General features: G+C 45.6%; 1 protein-coding gene across 1 annotated transcript in view; it reads right to left on the minus strand.

Moving 5' to 3' along the window:
• The window catches only part of LOC126475054 (Ca(2+)/calmodulin-responsive adenylate cyclase), a 375,710-nt gene that overhangs the window by 218,501 nt on the left and 134,575 nt on the right, over nt 1-22,634 (minus strand). Inside the window, exon 7 of the mRNA XM_050102605.1 lies at nt 14,093-14,204. Coding sequence (XP_049958562.1) covers nt 14,093-14,204 — 112 coding nt within the window. The remainder of the gene's footprint in view (nt 1-14,092; nt 14,205-22,634) is intronic.

Consider the following 22,634-nt stretch of genomic DNA (forward strand, 5'->3'; position numbering starts at 1 on the left):
GCAGCTTTCTCAGATAGTACTTTACTGTAGATAAATGCATCATCTGCAAAAATGGGCCACGTCTGGAGTTATTTCTACATCCATCTATTAATTCTCCAGCCAAGATAATATGCCGTACCTTCCTTGCGAACCAAACCTCAATTCAGTCGGTAGTTTTCTTTGATCACCCATATGATCGTGGTTTCATTAATAAGCGTTGGTGCGGTACTGAGTCAAATGCTTTTCAGAAGTCAAGAAATACTGCATCCACCTGACTGCCTTGATCCACGGCTTTTAGGATGTTTAAGTCGTCTTACGCTAAATGGAAACCTAACTTCACTTTCAATTAGCTCAGCAACTACCCTCACGAGACTGAGCGACCGCCCGCTCAATTCTTCGATCGAGTATAAATCTTTGACAGGGACGGAAATCGAACCTGGGTACTTTGCACTGCATCTTCAAAATCAACAGTCCACGCAATCCATTGTTCTCTTCGGGTTTTGTATTGTGGTACCACTAGTCCTGTTTCTCTTCACTGCTGGAAATCTGAGGTGCCTCGGATAACTCCTTTGTGCTTATTACTCCCTAAGCAACCTGTCCTCTATTCCACAGTTTCCATCTCCTTGTTTTCGTATGAAAATACATTAATCGTTTGGCTACAGAGCCCGCAAATTACTTATTAAATGTATACTGGGAAGAGACTGGTGCGCACTTACGAACTGGTTCGTCAACTATCGCCTAAAATTTGGGCTGCTGACGGTGAAATGATAAATGTCCACTGTCAAATTTGCCGGCATTAATTCCGGTGGCAACAACAACGGAGAAAAGGGTGAAAGCTGAATAATTCGAATGGCTTGGCGATAAGGCTGTCGTCTCAATTAATAGGCCCTATCAATGAAGCTGTAGTAGTTAGCATTGTTACGTATTATCTACACCTGTGTGAGTATCTATACACTCCACAGGCCAGGATACGGCCCATGGTGGACGAACTTTGTTGCCATAGTTATCCATTTTCTCGCAAATTCCAGTCGCGTATGGAGTGAGGAAAAATTTTTGTCTGAACGCCTCGGTACGTTCCTCAATATCTGGCACCTTACTCTCTTTACCCCTAAATGAGATATAGCCTCTACGAGGGAAGCAATAATATTGCTGCGCAACTAGAATACCTGCTTCCCATACGGTTTGAAGTGATCAGCGTTATCTATCTTGCTGAGCTTTCCGTTTCCATGAGCATCTTCGTTACGCTTTCGTATGCACAGTACGATCTGCAACGGTCCAAGCAGCCTCCAAATGCTGCAGCAGTATTCAACAATTGCCGCACCAATGTCTGGCACGTGGTTTCCTCCACAAGTTCACCGCAGTTCCCATAACAACACCAAACGATATCTTCAGTTCGTCCTCCTACCACTGATTTCACATTTTCAACTCATTTCACATCCTGTCTTAATATTACCGCTGACTGATGTCCGATGCGATAGATCGCAGAAGTTTACCACTACTGTAATAATCGGATGTTACCGAGCACCTTTTGTTTATGAACGTTATTATGAATTTATTCCTATTTAAAATGCGCTGCTATTGAATTCATGAAATGTTACACAGTATAAGTAACTAGAAAATGTGGGAAAAGCTGATAACATAACTGAAGATGTGAGGACGGGTCGTGAGTTGTGCGGCTGGATATCTCACAGTTGGGAAGCACATTACCTACGACAGGCCAGGTTCAGTGTTCGAATACCAGTCCGGCATCCAGTTTTAACCACGCATGAAGCTAAAAACAAACAAACGAAAGTCACACTCCACTGCTGTACCAAAGATTTTTCTTGAAACAATCCGCCTGGCTGTGGCTAAGCCATTTCTCTAACATATCCTCTCTTCCTGGAGTGCTAGTTCCGAAATTTGTGTAGAAGAACTACGAGAATAGATGTACTGACAGAGCTGACGCTGCGACAAAGGAAAGGGGTAGTCGTGCCTTGGTTGCTCAGAACGTAACTGGCAAAAGTCAAGGTTCGGGGTTCAAATCCCGGTCCGGCACACAGTTTCAGTCTGCCAGGATAGTTCGAGTTCACAGTGTAAGTTGATCCGAATTCTTCTTCAATCATTCAGCGATAATATGAACCTGTAGACAATAGCAGCGCCAGCGAGCTCTGAGAACGCAACGAAGCACATCCGGTCAGTAACTTTATGTGGATGAAGACACTCGCTGCCCCTTCCCTCAGTCTTCCTCTACTGTCACTTAACTGAGTTCTATAAAGTTGAACCTACCGCGAATTGCACATCAAATTCCTTTTGAATGAGCCGTTTCTGTTCAGCAGTAGGTCGAAACAGAACCGTGAAAATAATCTAATCATTGGAGTGATTACTGCTAAACATTTTTTGATAGGAAAATGCAAATCTGATACGTTCCGATATGTTCCAAAACAGTGTCTGACAAAAGAGGTTCTTTACCAAGGAAGCCGTCGCGTACTCGTGTACTTCAGAATTCGGCGGATGGCATGCGAGGACGTCCCGTCCTTTGAGACTGACATGGCTTAGACATTAAATATGGAGCACTCCAGTACCAACCATGTTACTCGTATCTACGTCTATACTCCGCAAGCAGGGCCGGTTTAAGGACCAAGCGACAAAGCTGGTGTATTACACGACATCTGTCGTATATGAGTATGCAGTAGCGTCCGAAGAGTACAAGCCTGGATGTGCAAACTGTTTCGTCAGCCCTATTACACGATACATCTAACGTCCAAGTTTGCACCAGTTCCCTAATGGTGCATACACTAAGGAAAATTTTTTAAAAAAGAGAGTCGCACCACGAAGGAATTATCCTAATGGGGCGGAATGATGTACATGTACAGAAAATCAAATGAGTGCAATTTCAAAAAAATTGGGCCATTCATTCAAGAGAAAAAGCTTCACAAATCGAGCAAGCAATAACGCGTTGGCCCACCTATGGTCCTTTTGAAAGCAGTTACTCGGCTTGGCATCGCTTGAGTGAGATGTTTGATGTCTTCCAAGGGATACTGTGCCACATTCTATCCATTTTGCGGGTTAGATGGTCAAAATCCCGAAATGGTTGAAGGGCCCTGCCCATACCGCTCGAAATGTTCTCAATTGGGAAGAAAGATCCGGCGATCTTGCTGGTCAAGGCAGAGTTCGGCAAGCACGAAGAGAAACAGCAGAAACTCTCGGGTGCTGTGCAAGCATTATCCAGCTGAAATGTAAGCCCAGGATAGCTTGCCACGAAAGCCAACAAAACGGGGCATAGAATAATGTCGACGTACCGCTGCGCTGTTAGGGTGCTCTGGATGAAACCAAAGGGGTTCTGCTATGAAAAGAAATGCCTCTCGAGACCATCACTGCTCGTTGTCGGGCAGCATGGCGGGCGACAGTCAGGTTGGTATTCCACCGTTGTCAGGGACGCCTCCAGACACGTCTTTGCTGGTCATCGGGGCTCATATCGAAGCGGGACTCATCACTGAAAACAATTCTACGCCAGTCAGTGAGATTCCAGAACAAAGACGTGTTGTAAAGGGCGACACCACTGGAGAGTGGAAATGAGTGATTTGGACTGATGAATCACGCTACATCCTGTGGCACTCGGTCGGAAACGATTGGGTTTGTCGAATGCCTGGAGAACGTTACCTGTCATCGTTGTGTAGCAGCAACAATGAAGTACGGAGGATGTGTTGTTACAGTATTTGGGGTGTTTTGCGTGGTTAAGGTGTGGTCCACTTTACTGCGCTTAAGAAACCGCTGAATGCGGAAGTTTATTAACACATTTTACAGCCTTGTGTACTGCGTCAACAGTTCGGAGACGATGAATGATTACATCAGCTTGACAATGCACCCTGTCATAAAGCAGCAAATGTGCGACAATGGTTTCTGGACAATAATATTCCCCAAATGGACTGGCCTGCCCAGATCGCCAACCTGAACCCAATGACACACCTTTGGGAGGAGTTACAACGTGACTTCGTTCGAAATCATTATCTTCTCTGGTCTCGGCTCTTGAGGAAGAATGGACTGGAATTCCTCCACAGACATTCAGACACCTCATTAAAAGTGTCCCCCACTCCCCCAACAGAGTTCAAGCCGACATAAGCCATCACACCCAATACTGATATCCGCTAACAGCTGTCCAGATACTTTTGAGCAGATAGTGTATCTACTGTTCTGGCGTTCGTGCAATGCTTGAGAGGAGTAACCGTATTACCACCATGGTGCAAAAAATTAAATGGACCGAACAGCAGAGTTTGGCCTTCTTTCTTTCATCATCCATTTTGGAGCCAGTAAGATTACTGAGCGACTGGACAGATCATTTACATGCGCCTAATGATTTTACACGAGACTAAAACTTCTTATGATTTTAGTCAGATCGTCAGCGAAAATTTTACTCTCATATTCACTGAAGATTTTTTCATTGCTCCCCTTACGCTCATTCTCACTATGTTCAGCTTATGTTTCACTTAAATCTGTAATTAAGCTCCCTTTTATTTAGTAGCAACCTTGTAAAGCTACTATTACCCACGCTGAGTACTGGTCGAACGCGTGTTGAACAATGCTTTTGGATTTCATACATCAGTGCTCTACAGCTTCGTCCTCAGAACTGAATACTTAATGTTGACTGCTCAAGTACGCTGAAATTTGTATCCTGTCATTCTTGCTAATGGGGTTCTGAAAGACCAGATTCAGAACTTTTGGTTATGATGATGATGATGACGGTTATTTTAAAGAGCCTTAGGTAAATAATTATTAGTCTCTTAATGCTCTCACAAGTGATCGCTGATGTAAGCACGAGACTTTTTGCCGTACAAATCGTTCGATCGTATATATTACACTAAAGTGTGAAATGTGCCCGCCACAAAAATAAAAAATATCACTGTGTGAAAAAGTCAAAATTGAAACCTAGAACACGTCGTTGGCATCTATTTGTCCGTGAATGTACATGGAAAGATATATCAGTGTTTAAGTTGGGTTCAGGAGCGATGAAGAGTTGGGTGGCGTCTCGAGCTAGACAGGCGACGAGAGGACTCGCCCCCGGTGTAACATACACTGATGAGCCAGAACAATATAACCACCTGCTAAAACAGCTTGTTCGTCCGCCTTTGGAACACAGTACATCACTGATTCTGCATGCCAGGAATCCGACAGTTTGCTAGTAGGTTTGTGGAGGCGTGTGCCATTAGATATCTATGCAGAGGTCATGTAATTCGCGTAAATAACGGGCCGCTGATTTGCGTGCGCGGCGATGGCGCCCGATAGCGACCCAGATGAGATCCATTGGATTTACATCAGGCGAATCTGGTCGCCGAGACATCAGCGTGAGTTCACTACAATGCTCTTCAAACCACTGTAGCACGGTTCAGGCTTCGAGACACGGACAATTCTACTGCCGAAAGACGGCTTCGCTGTCGGCGAAGACATCGAGCATGAAATGATGCAGATGGTTCACAGCTGTCAGCGTGTCTTCGATTACTATCACATGCCCCCTGCAAGCGCAGCACAGTGCCTCCCACCAGCCTGCGACCGTGGCGCGCTGCAAATTTCGAACCGCCGTTCGCCTCGATGACGGCGTTTGTGTAGCCAACCACCGACCTAGCGTACCAAAAACGTGAGTCATCCGAAGAGCCATTGATCGACGGTCGAATCCCGATGGTCCTGTGCCCATTCCAATCGCAATTGACAATGCCGTTGGGTCAACATGTGAACAATGCTGCTGAGCTCGAAGTTCAACGCTGCACGATGAATGGTGTGCTCCGGAACACTTATGTGTGCACCAGCATTGTGCTATTTCGCCATATATGCCTACAAACCCCACGTTTTGTTAAGAGTTGTGAGCATCCAAAAATTTAGGCTTAGTGATGCTCCTACCTCTTTCCGTAAATGCTCGCGTCAGTAGTACGTGAGCAATCGACCAGTTTCGCCGTTTTCGAGATACTCGTTCACAAACTCTGCGCAATAATAAACCGCCTTTTGTGGAAGTCGCTTATCCCAGTGGATTTCTCCATTTGCAGCCCATATCTTCGCTAGGATGATAACCCGTCCGTGTCTGCTCCGCTTACATACTTTGGTTATCGCGGCACGTGAGGCCGGCCGCTGTGTTGGTTCAAATGGCTCGGAGCACTATGGGACTTAACTTCTGAGGTCATCAGTCCCCTATAACTTAGAACTACTTAAACCGAACTAACCTAAGGACGACATACACATCCATACCCGAGGCAGGATTCGAACCTGCGACCGTAGCGGTCGCGCAGTTCCAGACTGTAACGCCTAGAACCGCTCAGCCACTCCGGCCGGCGACCGTTGTGTCCGAGCGGTTTTAGGAGCTTCAGTCTGGAACCGCGCGACCGCTACGGTCGCAGGTTCGAATCCTGCCTCGGGCATGGATGTGTGTGTCGTCCTTAGGTTAGTTAGGTTTAAGTAGTTCTAAGTCTAGGGGACTGATGACCTCAGATGTTACGTCCCATAGTGCTCAGAGCCATTTGAACCATTTCATAAAACGAGAGTTTATAAGCAATTCGATTACACCGCCTCCGCTCCCGAAGCTGTCATCTAACAGTGTCACAATTTCTTTAGCGGCCAGCTGCTGAATCTAATACAAACTGAGCAAAAGAGACTTGTCGATGTCTGAATGGAGACTGTTCTCACAATGGAGTCGTTTACCTTCATCTCTCCCATAATGTCAAGATTCCAGGAACTATGTAGAATAGTGTCTCTGGTATAAGGCGTGATAAATTTTACCACCAGAAAGATGTTTGCTGTGATCCAGAGTTGTCGCCATAATTAGATAAAGAAACAAAGGCGATGCGCATAATTGATAGAAACAGTAAGATGAACGCTAAATATTTCCTGCAATCAAATAATACTTAAATCCATCGAATAAATTTCCCTCACTTGTATGGAAAGAACAAGAGCATCATCGAGACATACCGTCAGACCTTTCCTTGGTTTTATCCGAACCGCGCGCACTCGCGTGCGTGCGTTTTGACTTTACGGGTGCTCACCGGCGAAGTTATCAGCGCATTGTCACATTTTAGAAGGAACGAATGCGAATAAAATCGCTAGCTTTTTGCACACAGTGAGGATGAAACCTATAATAAGACACTTATGTACTCAGTACCACCTCACTACCGTTCACTCAACACAATCACTCTATCTCATTGCCTTAAACAACGGAGGAAGGGTGAAAAGTGCTACAGCAGACACTAAAATGACAGAGGAGCTAAAGCAACGGGACAGGCAAATGTGAACGGCTGATCACTAACCAAAAACGTGGGTGAGCGAGGCACCCTGGCAACACATTAAGACCACCTCCGTAAAATCTCAGAAACGTATACGAGATGCAAGAGTGACTAATTCCTCACTACCGCTCCAGCATTTGGAGACTTTGTTAGATACGCGCGACAGCAGGCAACAAGAGTATACGTAACATGCTGCCTGAAGCCGAAAATTTTGCTATTCCAGTAACTACTGTTGCCAAAATTCGTGGTTCAGATCTCACTATTTCGGTGCACCATCCAATACGAACGTCGTCTGCTATATCTGCATTCGCTCACCAGCAGAATACTGTAAAAAATCAGTACGGAGAAATGAGAAGGAACTTCCATGTCTGTGCACCATTATGTTTTACTGCAATGTTCTTCGTAATGTGAAACAACATTTCTTCCAATCTCGTCCTTTTAGTGCAGAAATCAGTCCGAAATGATTTAGGATTCTGTCAAACTGATGTTTCCAATATAATCAAAGACAACCAAATTTGCAGATCCTCATGTGTCCATAACGACATCAGTTCCTTTGGTTTCCAGTGGTATGGTGCACGCTAGATGAGGAGGCTCCTAGGTAGAGACTGAACAACGATTTATTGATACTACACGACTGGCCATTAAAATTGCTACACCACGAAGATGACGTGCTACAGACGCAAAATTTAATGGACAGGAAGAAGATGCTGTGATATGCAATTGATTAGCTTTTCAGAGCATTCACACAAGGTTGGCGACGGTGGCGACACCTACAACGTGCTGACATGAGGAAAGTTTCCAACCGATTTCTTATACACAAACAGCAGTTGCCTGGTGAAACGTTGTTGTGATGCCTCGTGTAAAGAGGATAAGTGCGTATCATCACGTTTCCGACTTTGATAAACGTTTATCGTATCGCGACATTGCTGCTCGCGTTGGTCGAGATCCAATGACTGTTAGAGCAGAATATGGAATCAGTGGGTTCAGGAGGGTAATATGGAACGCCGTGCTGGATCCCAACGGCCTCGTATCACTAGCAGTCGAGATGACAGGCATCTTATCCGCATGGCTGTAACGGATCGTGCAGCCGCGTCTCGATCCCTGAGTCAACAGATGGGGACGTTTGCAAGACAACAACCATCTGCATGAGCAGTTCGACGACGTTTGCACCAGCATGGACTATCAACTCGGAGACCATGGCTGCGGTTACCCTTGACGCTGCATCACAGACAGCAGCGCCTGCGATGGTGTACACGACGAACCTGAGTGCACGAATGGCAAAACGTCATTTTTTCGGATGAATCCAGGTTGTTTACAGCATCATGATGGTCGCTTCCGTGTTTGGTGACATAACGGTGAACGCACATTGGAAGCGTGTATTCGTCATCGCCATACTGGCATATCACCCGGTGTCATGGTATGGGGTGCCATTGGTTACACGTCTCGGTCACCTCTTCTTCGCATTGACGGTACTTTGAACAGTGGACGTCACATTTCAGATGACTTACGACCCGTGGCTCTACCCTTCATTCGATCCCTGCGAAACCCTACATTTCAGCAGGATAATGCACGACCGCATGTTGCACGTCCTGTACGGGCCTTTCTGGATACAGAAAATGTTCAACTGCTGCCCTGGCCAGCACATTCTCCAGATCTCTCACCAATTGAAAACGTCTGGTCAATGGTGGCCGAGCAACTGGCTCGTCACAATACGCCAGTCACTACTCACGATGAACTGTGGCATCGTGTTGAAGCTGCATGGGCAGCTGTACCTGTACACACCATCCTAGCTCTGTTTGACTCAATGCCCAGGCGTATCAAGGCCGTTATTACGGCCAGAGGTGGTTGTTCTGGCTACTGATTTCTCAGAATCTATGCACCCAAATTGTGTGAAAATGTAATCACATGTCAGTTCTAGTATAATGCATTTGTCCAATGAATACCAGTTTATCATCTGCATTTCTTCTTGGTGTAGCAATTATAATGGCCTGTAGTGTAGTATGACGCACACTTCACAAACCTATTGCGAGTTACAAAGGATTAGCACCTGCTAATAACTGTCCGCTGAATACACATGGTCCTGGTCGGTGTCCAGATCGGCAAAGAAATTCTGTCAGAAGTACTGTTCGGTGAGCTGTGCTCAGATTGATGAGCCACAGGGTGCAGTCAGCGCAAGTTTCCTGACAATAAGTGTAACTCGGAAGTAGTGCACTTAAAGTAGTGCCTGACGAACCGCTGGTGTGGTCGGTGTAAGCCTGGAATGCACTTCGAATGTGATGCACCGGCATAAAAGCTGTCACAGTGCATGCATATGGCATGACCTTGTGGGCTTGTGACATCGCTGAGCCAAAACAGAGTCCATGAAGCTGGCGGCAGGCAAAGATTCCGTGTACGACAAATCGGTGGGAGTGGCTGTTGTCTGGAAACTTTACTAGCAAGTAGAGATCAGAAACGGAGCTATTACGGGTAAAATTAGCGGGTTGAATACTTCATGTATCAGGCGCCACTGCTACATCAGTGCTTAATGGGCTCCCTCCATTCTCGTTGTAATTACGCGATTATGGCGAGTCTTACAACCGTGACGCTGCCGTCGCTTCATATTCGTTGGCTCGTTCTCTCTTAATGAATCATGCAGTAGTGTAACGCTAATTGTGACTTACCGTTAGTACGGAAGCCAAGTACACGATCTTGCGGTTGTGAAGTAGCACTGACAGGGTGAAACGACCGACTGCCGGAACAAGAGGACCTACAACAAACCTGTGTTTTGTGAGACCTCTGAGGGTGTGAGATGAGAAGTACACAGCTGTAAATGTGTTCCATTAGGAGAGGAGTGGTATCTAGAATAAGTTTCAAGTTATAGTTCACGCTTCACAAAAAATTTCGCCAAATGCAAACAAAATGATTATATTCTTGTTTATTCCACATCCACCATGAGGAAACATATGTACTCCGTCAAACGAAAACTGAGAAAAGAACAACGTCACCGTTATACTCCGACGACAAACAAGTGCAATATTTCTGTATTCATTTTATCATGCCAACTTCCGTTTATAGGCTAACAGCGAGTTGTGTAGCTTATCATTGATTTCTGTAATTTATTTCAGTAATTAATCATTACTTAGAGATTTCGGCTAAGGGCCTTGCCGCAGTAGTAACACCGGTTCCCATCAGATCACCGAAGTCAGGCGCTGTCGGGCTTGGCTAGCACTTGAATGGGTGACGGTCCAGATCTGCCGAGCGCTGTTGGCAAGTAGGGTGCACTAAGCTCTTGTGAGGCAAACTGAGAGCTACTTGTCTGAGAAGTAGCTGCTATGGCCAAGAAAACTGAAAACAACCGGATGAGCGGTGTGCTGATCACATGCACCTCCATGTCTGCATTCAGCGATGCCTATCTGCTAAAAGTGATACAGTGGTCTGTCAGTAACGTTGGACCTTCCGAGACCTGTTCGGACAGAGTTATTTACAGAATGCACTTCATCCTCATCTCATGTTTTCTGGTACTGTTCAAAAATGGCTCTGAGCACTATGGGACTTAACTTCTGAGGTCATCAGTCCCCTAGAACTTAGAACTACTTAAACCTAACTAACCTGAGGACATCACACACTTCCATGCCCGAGGCAGGATTCGAACCTGTGACCGTAGCGGTCTCGCGGTTCCAGACTGTTGCGCCTAGAATCACTCGGCCACTCCAGCCGGCTTTCTGGAACTGTCTTTACAGACTCCATAACACCTTGAAAGTGTGTGTGTGTGTGTGTGTGTGTGTGTGTGTGTGTGTATGCTAACGTAATTGTTAGATATTCTCTGAATAGATATTAAAAATTAAAATATAATTAAGCAGCATTCGAAGAAGTTTTATCTATATAAATGCATGTACACTGGAGCACCAAAGAAACTGGTACAGGTATGCTTATTCAAATACAAAGATATGTAAACAGGCAGAATACGGCGGTGCGGTCGGCAACTGCTATTTAAGACGACAAGTGTCTGGCGCAGTTCTTAGATACGGAGCTTACTGCTGCTACAGTGGCAGGTTACTAAGATTTAAGTGAGTTTGAGCGTGGCATTATAGTCAGCGCACGAGCGATGGGACACAGCATCTCAGAGGTAGCGGTGAAGTGGGGATTTTCCCGTATGTCCATTTCACGAGTGTACCGTGAATATCAGGAATCCGGTGAAACCTCAAACCTCCGAAATCGCTGTGGCCGGAAAAAGGTCATCCAAAATCAGAACCAACGACGACTGAAGAAAATCGTTCAGCGTGACAGAAATCCAACTCTTCGGCAAACTGCTGCACATTTCAATGCTGGGACATCAACGAGTGTCAGCGTGCGAACCATTCAACGAAACATCGCCGATATAGGCATTAGGAGCCGAAGGCCCACTGGTGTGTATCCTTGATGACTGCACGACACAAAGCTCTACGTCTCACCTGGGCCCATCATCACCGACATTAAACTGTTGATGACTGGAAACATGTTGCCTGGTTGTATCGAGCAGATGGACCTGTACGGGTATGGAGACAATCTCATGAATCCATGGGCCCTGCATGTCAGCAGGGGTCTATTCAAGCTAGTGGAGGCTCTGTAACAGTGTGGGTCGTGCACAGTTTGAGTAATGTGGGAACCCTGATATGTCTAGATACGACCATGACAGGTGACGCGTGCGTAAGCATCCTGTCTGATCACCTCCATCCATTCATCCCCATTGTACATTCCGACGGACTTGGGCAATTCCTGCAGGACAATGCGACACCACACACGTCCAGAATTGCTACAGTGTGGTTCCAGGAAAACTCTTCTGTGATGCCTTGCAACGTGCTGTTCAGAAGAGATCTCGTACTCTTACGGATTTATGGACAGCCCTGCAGGATTCAAAATGGTTCAAATGGCTCTAAGCACTATGGGACGTAACATCTGTGGTCATCAGTCCCCTAGAACATAGAACTACTTAAACCTAACTAACCTAAGGACATCACACACATCCATGCCCGAGGCAGGATTCGAACCTGCGACCGTAGCAGTCGCGCGGTTCCGGACTGAGCGCCTAGAACCGCTAGACCACCGCGGCCGGCCCTGTAGGATTCACCGTGTCATTTCTTTCCAGCACTACTTCAGACATTAGTCAAGTCCATGCCATGTCGTGCTGCGGCACTTCTGCGTACTCGCTGGGGGCCGAAGTTAGGCAGGTGTACCAGTTTCTTTGGCTTTTCAGGGGTCCCAAATACGCTGCCAACCGATCAGTTGTTATTTTGGTATATAAATTCTGTCATTCTGGCAGACTGGACATTTTTTGATATCTCAACTTGCACTTGAGAATGGCTATAAAGCCGAAATCATAACCGTCTGAAATAAATAAATAATAATTTTAATTTAATGGCTGAAATTTCTTTCAAAACGTTTGTGTGTGTTTAGCAGGAATGCAGCGAGTCCGCGGAATACTTGCAAACTTGCGTACTCGCTCTCCTTTCAGAGCGAGTCCAGTCCACTTGAACCCGACAACGGACTCAGGGATGAGTGGTCTGCAGCACAGACTCAGGAGTCGAGTCTACGGACACACGGAGACGGTAAGTTCGGAGATGACGTCACATCACTCGCTGACGAGGTTGAAGTGAGTATACCGAGCAAATTTCTGACTTTTACTAACACGAGAGGTGAACCCGTGTCGGTGTTTGTCTCGCAGGCGCTTGAACTGGTTGCGGCAGATGACGCCTGTAGCTTGGCAACCATCCGGACGCGTCTGTACGTCTGGTAGCCTAAGCGGTCGGCGAATGGCCGTATGTACGGCAGTTCTGTTTCGCCGAACTGCATGAACCACTAATCCTATCGTGAAAGTACACAGTGCCCAAGTCCTGGAAAACGCACGGGAACAGTATCACAGAACAAGCCGCGTCTAATACTGGACGTTACACAGCGCAACTAACTAAAACTGGAAACTTAAGATACGTGCTTGCAAATGACCAAAGGCTGAAACTGGCCAATCGATAAGGTATTAAAAATAAAACATTCTACCCGGATCACGTTTTTACTCTCAAAACAGAAGCAAAAAATCCATTTTTAAGCTCATCTACTACTTCCAGTGTCTCATTTCGTAATTCAAACTTATAACAATCTGCAGGCTTAATTTGACACCATTTCGTTACCCCTGTTTTACTTTAGTTGTTTTTCATCCTATGTCCTCTTTTCATAACATTATCCATCCCATGCGGGCTTTCAGGGCCAGCATTTTCCATATTGCTGATATCTGATATATGGGGATAAGACTTAAGTGTATGGACTGAGGAACATCAGATATATGCTACAAAACTCTCTCAATTCCTTCTCAATTAGTGCTTCCCTTTCGTTTTCTTCAAGTCTTCCAACTCTATTCTGGTTTCTATACAGATTGGGAATATCGTTTCCTTGTATTTTGTCCTTGCCACTTCTAAATTTGAAAGAGTGATTCCAGTCAAACACAGTCACAACCTTTCCCCTAAATCTAAAACTGCTATTGCAAACGTAGGGTTGCCTTTCTTCAACGTAACTTCTAAGATTGTTCGTAGGTTCAAGTACTAAGTCACGTGTTCCTTCATTTGCCCACAACCCAAACAGATCTTTCCCCGTGTCAGCCTTTACTAGCCTTCCATTCTTCTGTAAATAATTCGTGTCAGTATTCTGCACTGATGGTGGTTCGGTAATCTCTCGCTACTGGCTTCTTCGGAAATCGAATTTTTATCTTCTTGAAGTCTGAGTTAATTTCACCTTTCTCATATTTTCTTATTGAAGTACTAGTGTGAGATACCCCCCCAATCCTAAAGAGACCAGCGCACAATAAAATTAACGTCTGGCAATAGTATGGAACTGACAAAGCTAGCGACACCGGTTAAAGGAATACTCACGTTAGCGAGTTGATCGAAGCGGCCAAACAGCTCGTTCAGCAGCCGTACCAACTCCTGGGCTGTGCATTGCGAGGCCAGCACCGTGAACCCGACGATGTCAGCGAAAAGGATGCTGAAACAACATGCAGTCATTGAAGAGGACATACAAGAACAAGTTCTAAACAAGTCAGAGCAACAGAAGCAGAAGTAATATCTGATTACTAGAATACCACGTAAACTGCCTAACAGACGACTGCAAACGCATAAACGGCTAGGTGGGATGTTACGTGTTTAGCAGGGTACCAAAGTAAGATACGAAGGAAACAAGTGGAAAGATTTAGACTACAGCTGTGATTAGAGCATTGTCGCCGGATTCGCCTCAAATGGCTTAGGGAACCACGCAAAAAGTAAATCATGAAAGCCCTAGTGGGAATGGAAGCTAGTCCTTCCTACGAGTCAAGTGTCTTAAGCCGATTTTTACACGAGCGACTTTGTTGTCTCAATAGACTACTCGTGGCAAGTGAGTACTGCAGCGCATCTGGCTTATGCAGTGCATCTGGCCTAGCATTCCTGGATGGTGCCGCACTTTTAGTGAGTGTTAGAATGTTGTGAAAGCATGAAAAGACTAGCAATAATAACAGAGTCTATCAATAAGAAACGGAAAATTCATGGTGAAGGTCCTTAACTGGTGAAGGACCTTAACTGAAGTGGCATGCGGAATTCTCTACACTGGAGACAACTGAAAGAATTCAAAAAATGTCATCTAAACATTCAAAAAAATCAACAGTCACCTGCTTGAGAAAATATTTACATATAAACACATCAAGCCACATTTATAACGCAATGTATGGAGACATTTTACTATATCCTTTTATTGTCTCGTTTTTCTTATAAGTGGCAAATAATATCCAAAACTATTTTCCCTCCCTACTGTAACTGACTTTTTCACTAGTTTAACAGTTTAGAATAAAAAATGTTTACCTATTTCTTATGTGCAGCGAATGCTATTTATTTGTTCAAGTAAAGGAATTCTAATTCACAAATAACTTTTTGGTTTTAGATACGTGCCATCTGCTGTGCGAGAGCACTTGAAATATAAATTCCACATGCAATCTTTGCAACGTTCCATGAAAACAAAGCAGTCAATAAAATAAAGATTACGTTAGCACAGTAACACCAGATCCATCACAGTAAGATGAATGAGCGAGACGAGAATTTGTTAACTTCACTGTCTCCACACGCAGCCGTTGTCCGCTATTTTTGCTCGTCCGCTGTCTTTAGCATACTCAAGATTTTAGAACTCTACATTTGGCACAGTGAATTACTCACTGTCGTCACCGACACACTTGTGCGTAGCGGCTGATTTTTACTACGCTGGCAAGTGACACGAACACACTAGTAGTAGTCGATTAAATTGGTTTTAACCATACATCGCCTCTTTCATTTCACAACAGTGCTCTCTCTCTCTCCACCTTCCCTCCCTCGCCGGCACGCGCGCGCACACACTCACTCACTCACTCACTCACTCACACACACACACACACACACACACACACACACACACACACACACACACACACACAACCTATTGTAGACGCAGAAGCACTGTTTGACATACACATCTGGATATATGCGTTCTTAGCCTTCTAAATCCTATACGATCTTCAGTAATACATATCACTGTTACTCCATTACGTTTTGTAGTGTCATCTACCCATTCTCTATTAAGTGTTCGTCTCAGTAGTCTTATCTCCTGTTATCGGGAAAGAACTTCCTTGTTCACCTATTCGCTTAACTACATGTCTCACAAATTATTTCATTTCCATTATAGTCATAATGACGTCATCGACTCCACTCTGCCCATTGGTCCATTTGTCAGTCTTTTCATCTCTCCCAGTAATTCTCAGGACGCAGGAATCCCTTCCTCGTTGAAGTTTCCCCAAATTTTTGCTGATTATCACATTACAATTAATGTCCCGCTGCAAATAAGCCAGAACTGGAAATACAAATCCATTGTAAACCTACATTTTCAGACATCGGAATCTAGGTCCTGAAAGCCCTGTTCAGTTTACTAAAACCACTACTAAGCATCAGGTTAACTGTTCATTCGATATTTGGTTGCACATTATATTTGTATTGTTTTGCTGAAGTTCATTTGCACTAGAGGCAAACAGTACTACAGCATTAATCTACATCTACATCTACAGCCATACTCCGCAAGCCACCTGACGGTGTGAGGCGGGGGGTACCTTGAGTACCTCTATCGGTTCTCCTTTCTATTCCAGTCTCGTATTGTTCGTGGAAAGAAGGATTGTCGGTATGCTTCTGTGTGGGCTCTAATCTCTCTGATTTTTATCCTCATGGTCTCTTCGCGAGATATACGTAGAGGGAGCAATATACTGCTTGACTCTTCGGTGAAGGTATGTTCTCGAAACTTTAACAAAAGCCCGTACCGAGCTACTGAGAGTCTCTCCTGTAGAGTCTTCCACTGAAGTTTATCTATCATCTCCGTAACGCTTTCGCGATTACTAAATGCTCCTGTAACGAAGCGCGCTGCTCTCCGTTGGATCTTCTCTATCTCTTCTATCAACCCTATCTGGTACGGATCCCACACTGCTGAGCAGTATTCAAGCAGTGGGCGGACAAGCGTACTGTAACCTATTCCCCTTGTTTTCGGATTGCATTTCCTTAGGATTCTTCCAATGAATCTCAGTCCGGCATCTGCTTTACCGACGATCAACTTTATATGATCATTCCATTTTAAACCACTCCTAATGCGTACTCCCAGATAATTTATGGAATTAACTGCTTCCAGTTGCTGACCTGCTATTTTGTAGCTAAATGATAAGGGATCTATCTTTCTATGTATTCGCAGCATATTACACTTGTCTACATTGAGATTCAATTGCCTTTCCCTGCACCATGCGTCAATTCGCTGCAGATCCTCCTGCATTTCAGTACAATTTTCCATTGTTACAACCTCTCGATACACCACAGCATCATCTGTAAAAAGCCTCCGTGAACTTCCGATGTCATCCACCAGGTCATTTATGTATATTGTGAATAGCAACGGTCCTATGACACTCCCCTGCGGCACACCTGAAATCACTCTTACTTCTGAAGCCTTCTCTCCATTGAGAAGACATGCTGCGTTCTGTTGTCTAGGAACTCTTCAATCCAATCACACAATTGGTCTAATAGTCCGTATGCTCTTACTTTGTTCATTAAACGACTGTGGGGGAACTGTATCGAACGCCTCGCGGAAGTCAAGAAACACGCCACCTACCTGGGAACCCGTGTCTATGGCCCTCTGAGTCTCGTGGACGAATAGCGCGAGCTGGGTTTCACACGACCGTCTTTTTCGAAACCCATGCTGATTCCTACAGAGTAGATTTCTAGTCTCCAGAAAAGCCATTATACTCGAACATAATACGTGTTCCAAAATTCTACAACCGATCGATGTTAGAGATATAGGAGGCAAGCAGTACTATAGCATTAATAAAACGAAGGGTAGTTCATATGTCCCATCATAGCTTTCTCAGTTTATGGGTCCAGAAGTGCCTTTCGGACTGCTGGCAATAGTTATGGCGATAAGGAACCTCCTTGCGCTACTCTCAATTCTGAGTTCACAGCTGTCCTAATGAATTTATCACTATCTTGACGAAGACTAATTGAATCTGCAGCATTGACTTACATACTCTTCAGTACAGCGAAATACGTTAGATGAATTCCCAAGCTCTCAGAGACTGCTAGAACTCAATTTGATTAAACTTAGTTATACGCTTTCACAAAATATTTGTATCCAGGGCAAAGTGGTAATTCTTAGTCATTGATCTGTTCCATAGTTTCATTCATAACTTTAAAATTGTTCACTGAACTATTTTCATTACTAAATCCAGTTTGTTCCCTTGCCTCATTAAAAATTTAATACTTTTCGATGCGGATTGCAATAACTTTAGTAAATATCTCTTACAATACTGACAGCAGACAGACAGGTCTAAGTGTATGCCTTGTCTCGCCTCTGGTGAAGTACAATAGGTCCTGCATAGCTGTCTTCACACAAAACGATCTGCAAAAAATTTGCCCATATTGTGGTACCCTGTTTCTGATTTGTAAGTGTAACGGAACGAGCCACTGCCCAGGACTGAATTCAGGGCATTCCCAAATGGCCGCAGTCGCTGAACGGCTGATGAAGCACCCAGCAGGGCTGAGACTCGTCTGTGATTCCACCCGCCATGGTGTAGCAACAGCCCAGACTACGTTACTAGCCCCTGTTGGTGAAACTTCCACGACGATTTCCATCACAGTCAGCCCTGAACAGCTGCATTTAAACCCCCGTGGCCAAATCGTCATGGTCGAACAGATGGGCAGCAATATGACGTCCAGTCTTTGCCAGTCAGCAATGTACTGTTGACGATGCTACCACCACCGTCGCCGCTGATCTGTCCTCTGACCGCAGTCTGATCAACAGAGTGCTCGGGCAGCTCAGCACTCTGCCGCCTGCACGTGACTACGACGCTGGCGTCGAATCCTCCTCACGCCAGCCGAGGCTCAACGGATGGCTCCAGACTTTCTCTTACGCATTGGTGGTAGGCATTCGCTACCGCTGGTAAGGACGACGTCGCTTGGAGGTCAGTTCTCCGGCAGACACCGTGTCTGTTCTTTGCCGCGCTCGCCAGGGATCAACAGTACAGGCATCTAAGACTGACGAATGTAAATAAAACAGTAATAAAGGGCTTCTTGCGTCCATGAGTGTCTTCTTCTACTGCACCGATATCCAACGTTGGTAGAGAACCACCGCCCACACCAAGCCTTCATAGACACCCCCTTAAGTGAGCACGCTGGACAAAAATAAGTCTTTCGCCCCCCAGAGACAAGACGCCCATACCGTGGAATACCGCCTCTCGTCTTGATAAAGATCTCAATCAGGCAATACTGCGTGTCATTAAGTTTCTTCAGATTTACATATCCAGCTGAAGCTATTAATAGGCAATTGTACCTTGCAGATCTATCAAAATATGTGGATACTGACGATACGTTTCACTCGCTGCTCCACATAGTCCCACACATTTTCTATGCAATTAAGACTGGGAGATTTAGCGAGGCAATCGTTCTGCAACAGGGTGCCATAGTGTGCGTCAAACCAGCAATGTATGCATGAAATTCTGTGAAAACGGCTGTTTTCATCTTGGCAAACGGTTGACCAAAGTGCACTCATCCTGAAGATGAAGATTAGTACAATATTCCATCACCGAGAATGTTGAAATAAACATTCAGGTCCATCTTAGAAGTACCTTGATGAATGGGCCCAAATCATGGTACAGAAAACATCCTCGTAAAGTCAGAGAACCAAATCTGGCATGAGCTAAAGCCTTCAGAAATGCCTAGTATCATCTGAAACAAGGCAAATCGCGATTCGCCAGACTACACTACATACTCTACACACTTCCAGTCAGCTACCATCCAGCTTCTGTGTTGTTTGGCCCAGTGAAAGCGTGCAGTTTTATGTGCTACTCTGAGCAGTAGCCCTCGGCAAAGTTGCAGACTCCAACTTACCATTCAATCCAATTCCACTCGAAATTTTCCCTCGGAAATTGGTTGAGATGGATCTGTGTTCACAAATATGGGCAGTTCCTGTCGAGTTTGAAACTGAAGGTCATTCGCAAGGCGTGACACTAGTCTCCGATTCGTGAGAGTTATCTTTTCAGGATTTCCGGGGGAACGTCGTGTTACACCATTCCTTGTGGACACGGTGCATAGTATGCTTTGTTACACCACCAAATCGGGGAACTTTATTTATCGTTAGGTCACGGACACGTCCAAATACGACAGATCCTTTCTGCCATTCTGTCACAGAGCGTTACATGACCACCAGTACCAACTTCTGCACTGCTTCAATGTAACGATTTGCTCTTTTAAGGAGGGTAGAGGGAGAGAGGGTGGCTAATATTTTGACAAGTTAATCATTTCTACGGAAACACTATCACCTTTGCAATAGTTTCCTTTACCAATACATCGATTGGTGTTTTACATCTTGTCCGTTACTCTTCACCGAAGTCCGCAGCTCGTGGTCTAGTGGCTATCGTTGCTGCCTCTGGACCATGGGGTCCCGGGTTCGATTCCCGGCCGGGTAGGGGATTTTCTCCACCAGGAGACTGGGTGTTTGTATTGTCATCATCTCATCGACGATGATGACGATCATCATCATCATCATCATCATCATCATCATCATCTTCCCGGAATAATGTTTTCATTGTGAACTATCTGTGCTACAAAATCGTCGTTCAAATAGCTCTAAGAACTATGGGACTTAACATCTGAGGTCATTAGTCCGCTAGACTTAGAACTAATTAAACCTAACTAACCTAAGGACATCACACACATCCATGCCTGAGGTAGGATTCGAACCTGCGACCGTGGCAGCAGCGCGGCTCCGGACTGCAGCGCCTAGAACCGCTCGGCCACACCGGCCGGCTACATAATCGTGTTTTAAAAACATACAAAGGGTGCTTGATAACTCCAATGAAAGACTTTTACGGGTTGTATACGCATGATAGATGAAGTTTTGACGAGGAACCCACGTCCGGCAATGGTAGCGTTTGGATATGTAATCAGTTTGAGGATGGGTTCACTTTCAAATGTCCTACCTTCAGCTTCACGGTAGGCGCAGAAACTGAGAAGAGGACGCCATTGTCGGTCTTCTGACGTAATGTGCCCTCTGTTTAAAATCACTGCTTCAACGTGCTGATCACTTGTAAGTCTTTCACAAGGCAGTAAGGGCGACCGGGTACACAGAGATGTTGGGGAAGCTAGACGTAATAGCAGAGCTGCAAAATAGATGTGTAGAGAACGTTCCGTATTGTCTCTCAGTCCACCACAAAACCATTCTCGTTCGACTACAACAACATCTGCATTAAACTGGGAAGTCCGCAGCTAGCATGATCCATATGAGAGAACCCGACGACGACCACTCGAAATACTGCCTATGCCATGGACGTGCCCTCACGGGAGTGTCTGGTGTGTTGTGCGTAACCTGCTACTCCAGCCTCTTAGCACCGACATAATACGCACGCATCGTTTCTCGCAGATTGTCCGCTGCGTGTCAATTTCTGTTCTTTGTTTCTACATGGTACAGTCACAGTAATGTGGCCACCACTTACATTCAACGTTAATGTGCAATAACCACTCACATATGGCAGGTAGCAGCACGAGCAGTGGAGGGTATATAGATCATGTCGGGTCTGTGGAGACGTGGAAACACTGCAGCCGTTATCGTAAAGTGGAAACAAAGCGATTTATCAACGTCAAAAAGAGTGTGGTCATTGGCTTTCGGGCCAAGGGTGAAACCATTTCTGGAACGGCTTCATTAGTAAACTTTTGGCATGCTTCCGTGGTTGAAGTACACCATGCATTACTAAATGGCATTATCCAAGAGTGGCCCCTAGGCAACTATGGTGCACCACGGGCCAGGGGTGAACTATGACTGTGGAGATGTGTACGGGGGAATAGACGTGCAACAACCGATCGTCATCCCCTCAACGACCATTCAGCGAACGTTGCTGCATGTGAGCCTCTCCAGCAGATGCCAGGTTCATGCATCCGTGCTCAGTTGCTGACTGCTGTTCAGTTCCAACAAAAGTTGGAATTTGCACACCAGTACCACAACTGGACGTCTACTGAGTTCCAGATGAAGAATGTTTTATGCTCCATCAGACAGACGGCCGGGGGGGGGGGGGGGGGGGGGGAGGGGAGCATTATTGTTTGTGGAATGTTTTCGTGGCATTCCCTGGGTCATCTCGACATTCTGGAAGGCGACTATCCTTGGGGACCATGTCCACGCCTACACACAGTTTGGTTTTTGCTCAGCAAGATGGCATCTACTAGCAGCATAATATAACGCGACACACAGCTCGCAGTGTACGCGCGTGGTTCGAACAGCTCCAAGATTAGTTTACCATACCTCCCTCACCAGCAAACTCTCGAGATTTAAATCTAATCGAGAAAATGGTTCAAATGGCTCTGAGCACTTAACTTCTGAGGTCATCAGTCGCCTAGAACTTAGAACTAATTAAACCTAACCAACCTAAGGACATCACACACATCCATGCCCGAGGCAGGATTCGAACCTGCGCCGGCCGATGCGGCCGAGCGGTTCTAGGCGCTTCAGTTTGGAACCGCGCGACCGCTACGGTCGCAGGTTCCAGACTGAAGCGCCTAGAACCGCTCGGCCACCCCGACTGGCTCTAATCGAGAATCTGGGCTGTTGGCGCCTTCGATCCTCAACCGATAAACCTAGTGTACCTCGCCACGCACTGCTGTAATCATGGTTCCACGTCAGTATCGCTACGTTCCAGAACCTCGCTGAATCTCTTCCTGCACGCCAGCATTGCAAAAGATAGCGACCCTGCCTTCCTCCGACCTCTTAACGCCCTTATCCAGTCGATTATAGGACGACATACAGTTCAACGTGGGCTTAGAACCACGGTGAAAGCGGGCATTTTTCACATTAATAAACACTGTCAAAGGTGAAAGAACTTGTAAGACCCGTTGAAATTTCTAGGGC

Source organism: Schistocerca serialis, chromosome 4 (assembly GCF_023864345.2).
Source record: "Schistocerca serialis cubense isolate TAMUIC-IGC-003099 chromosome 4, iqSchSeri2.2, whole genome shotgun sequence".
Classification (NCBI taxonomy): domain Eukaryota; kingdom Metazoa; phylum Arthropoda; class Insecta; order Orthoptera; family Acrididae; genus Schistocerca; species Schistocerca serialis.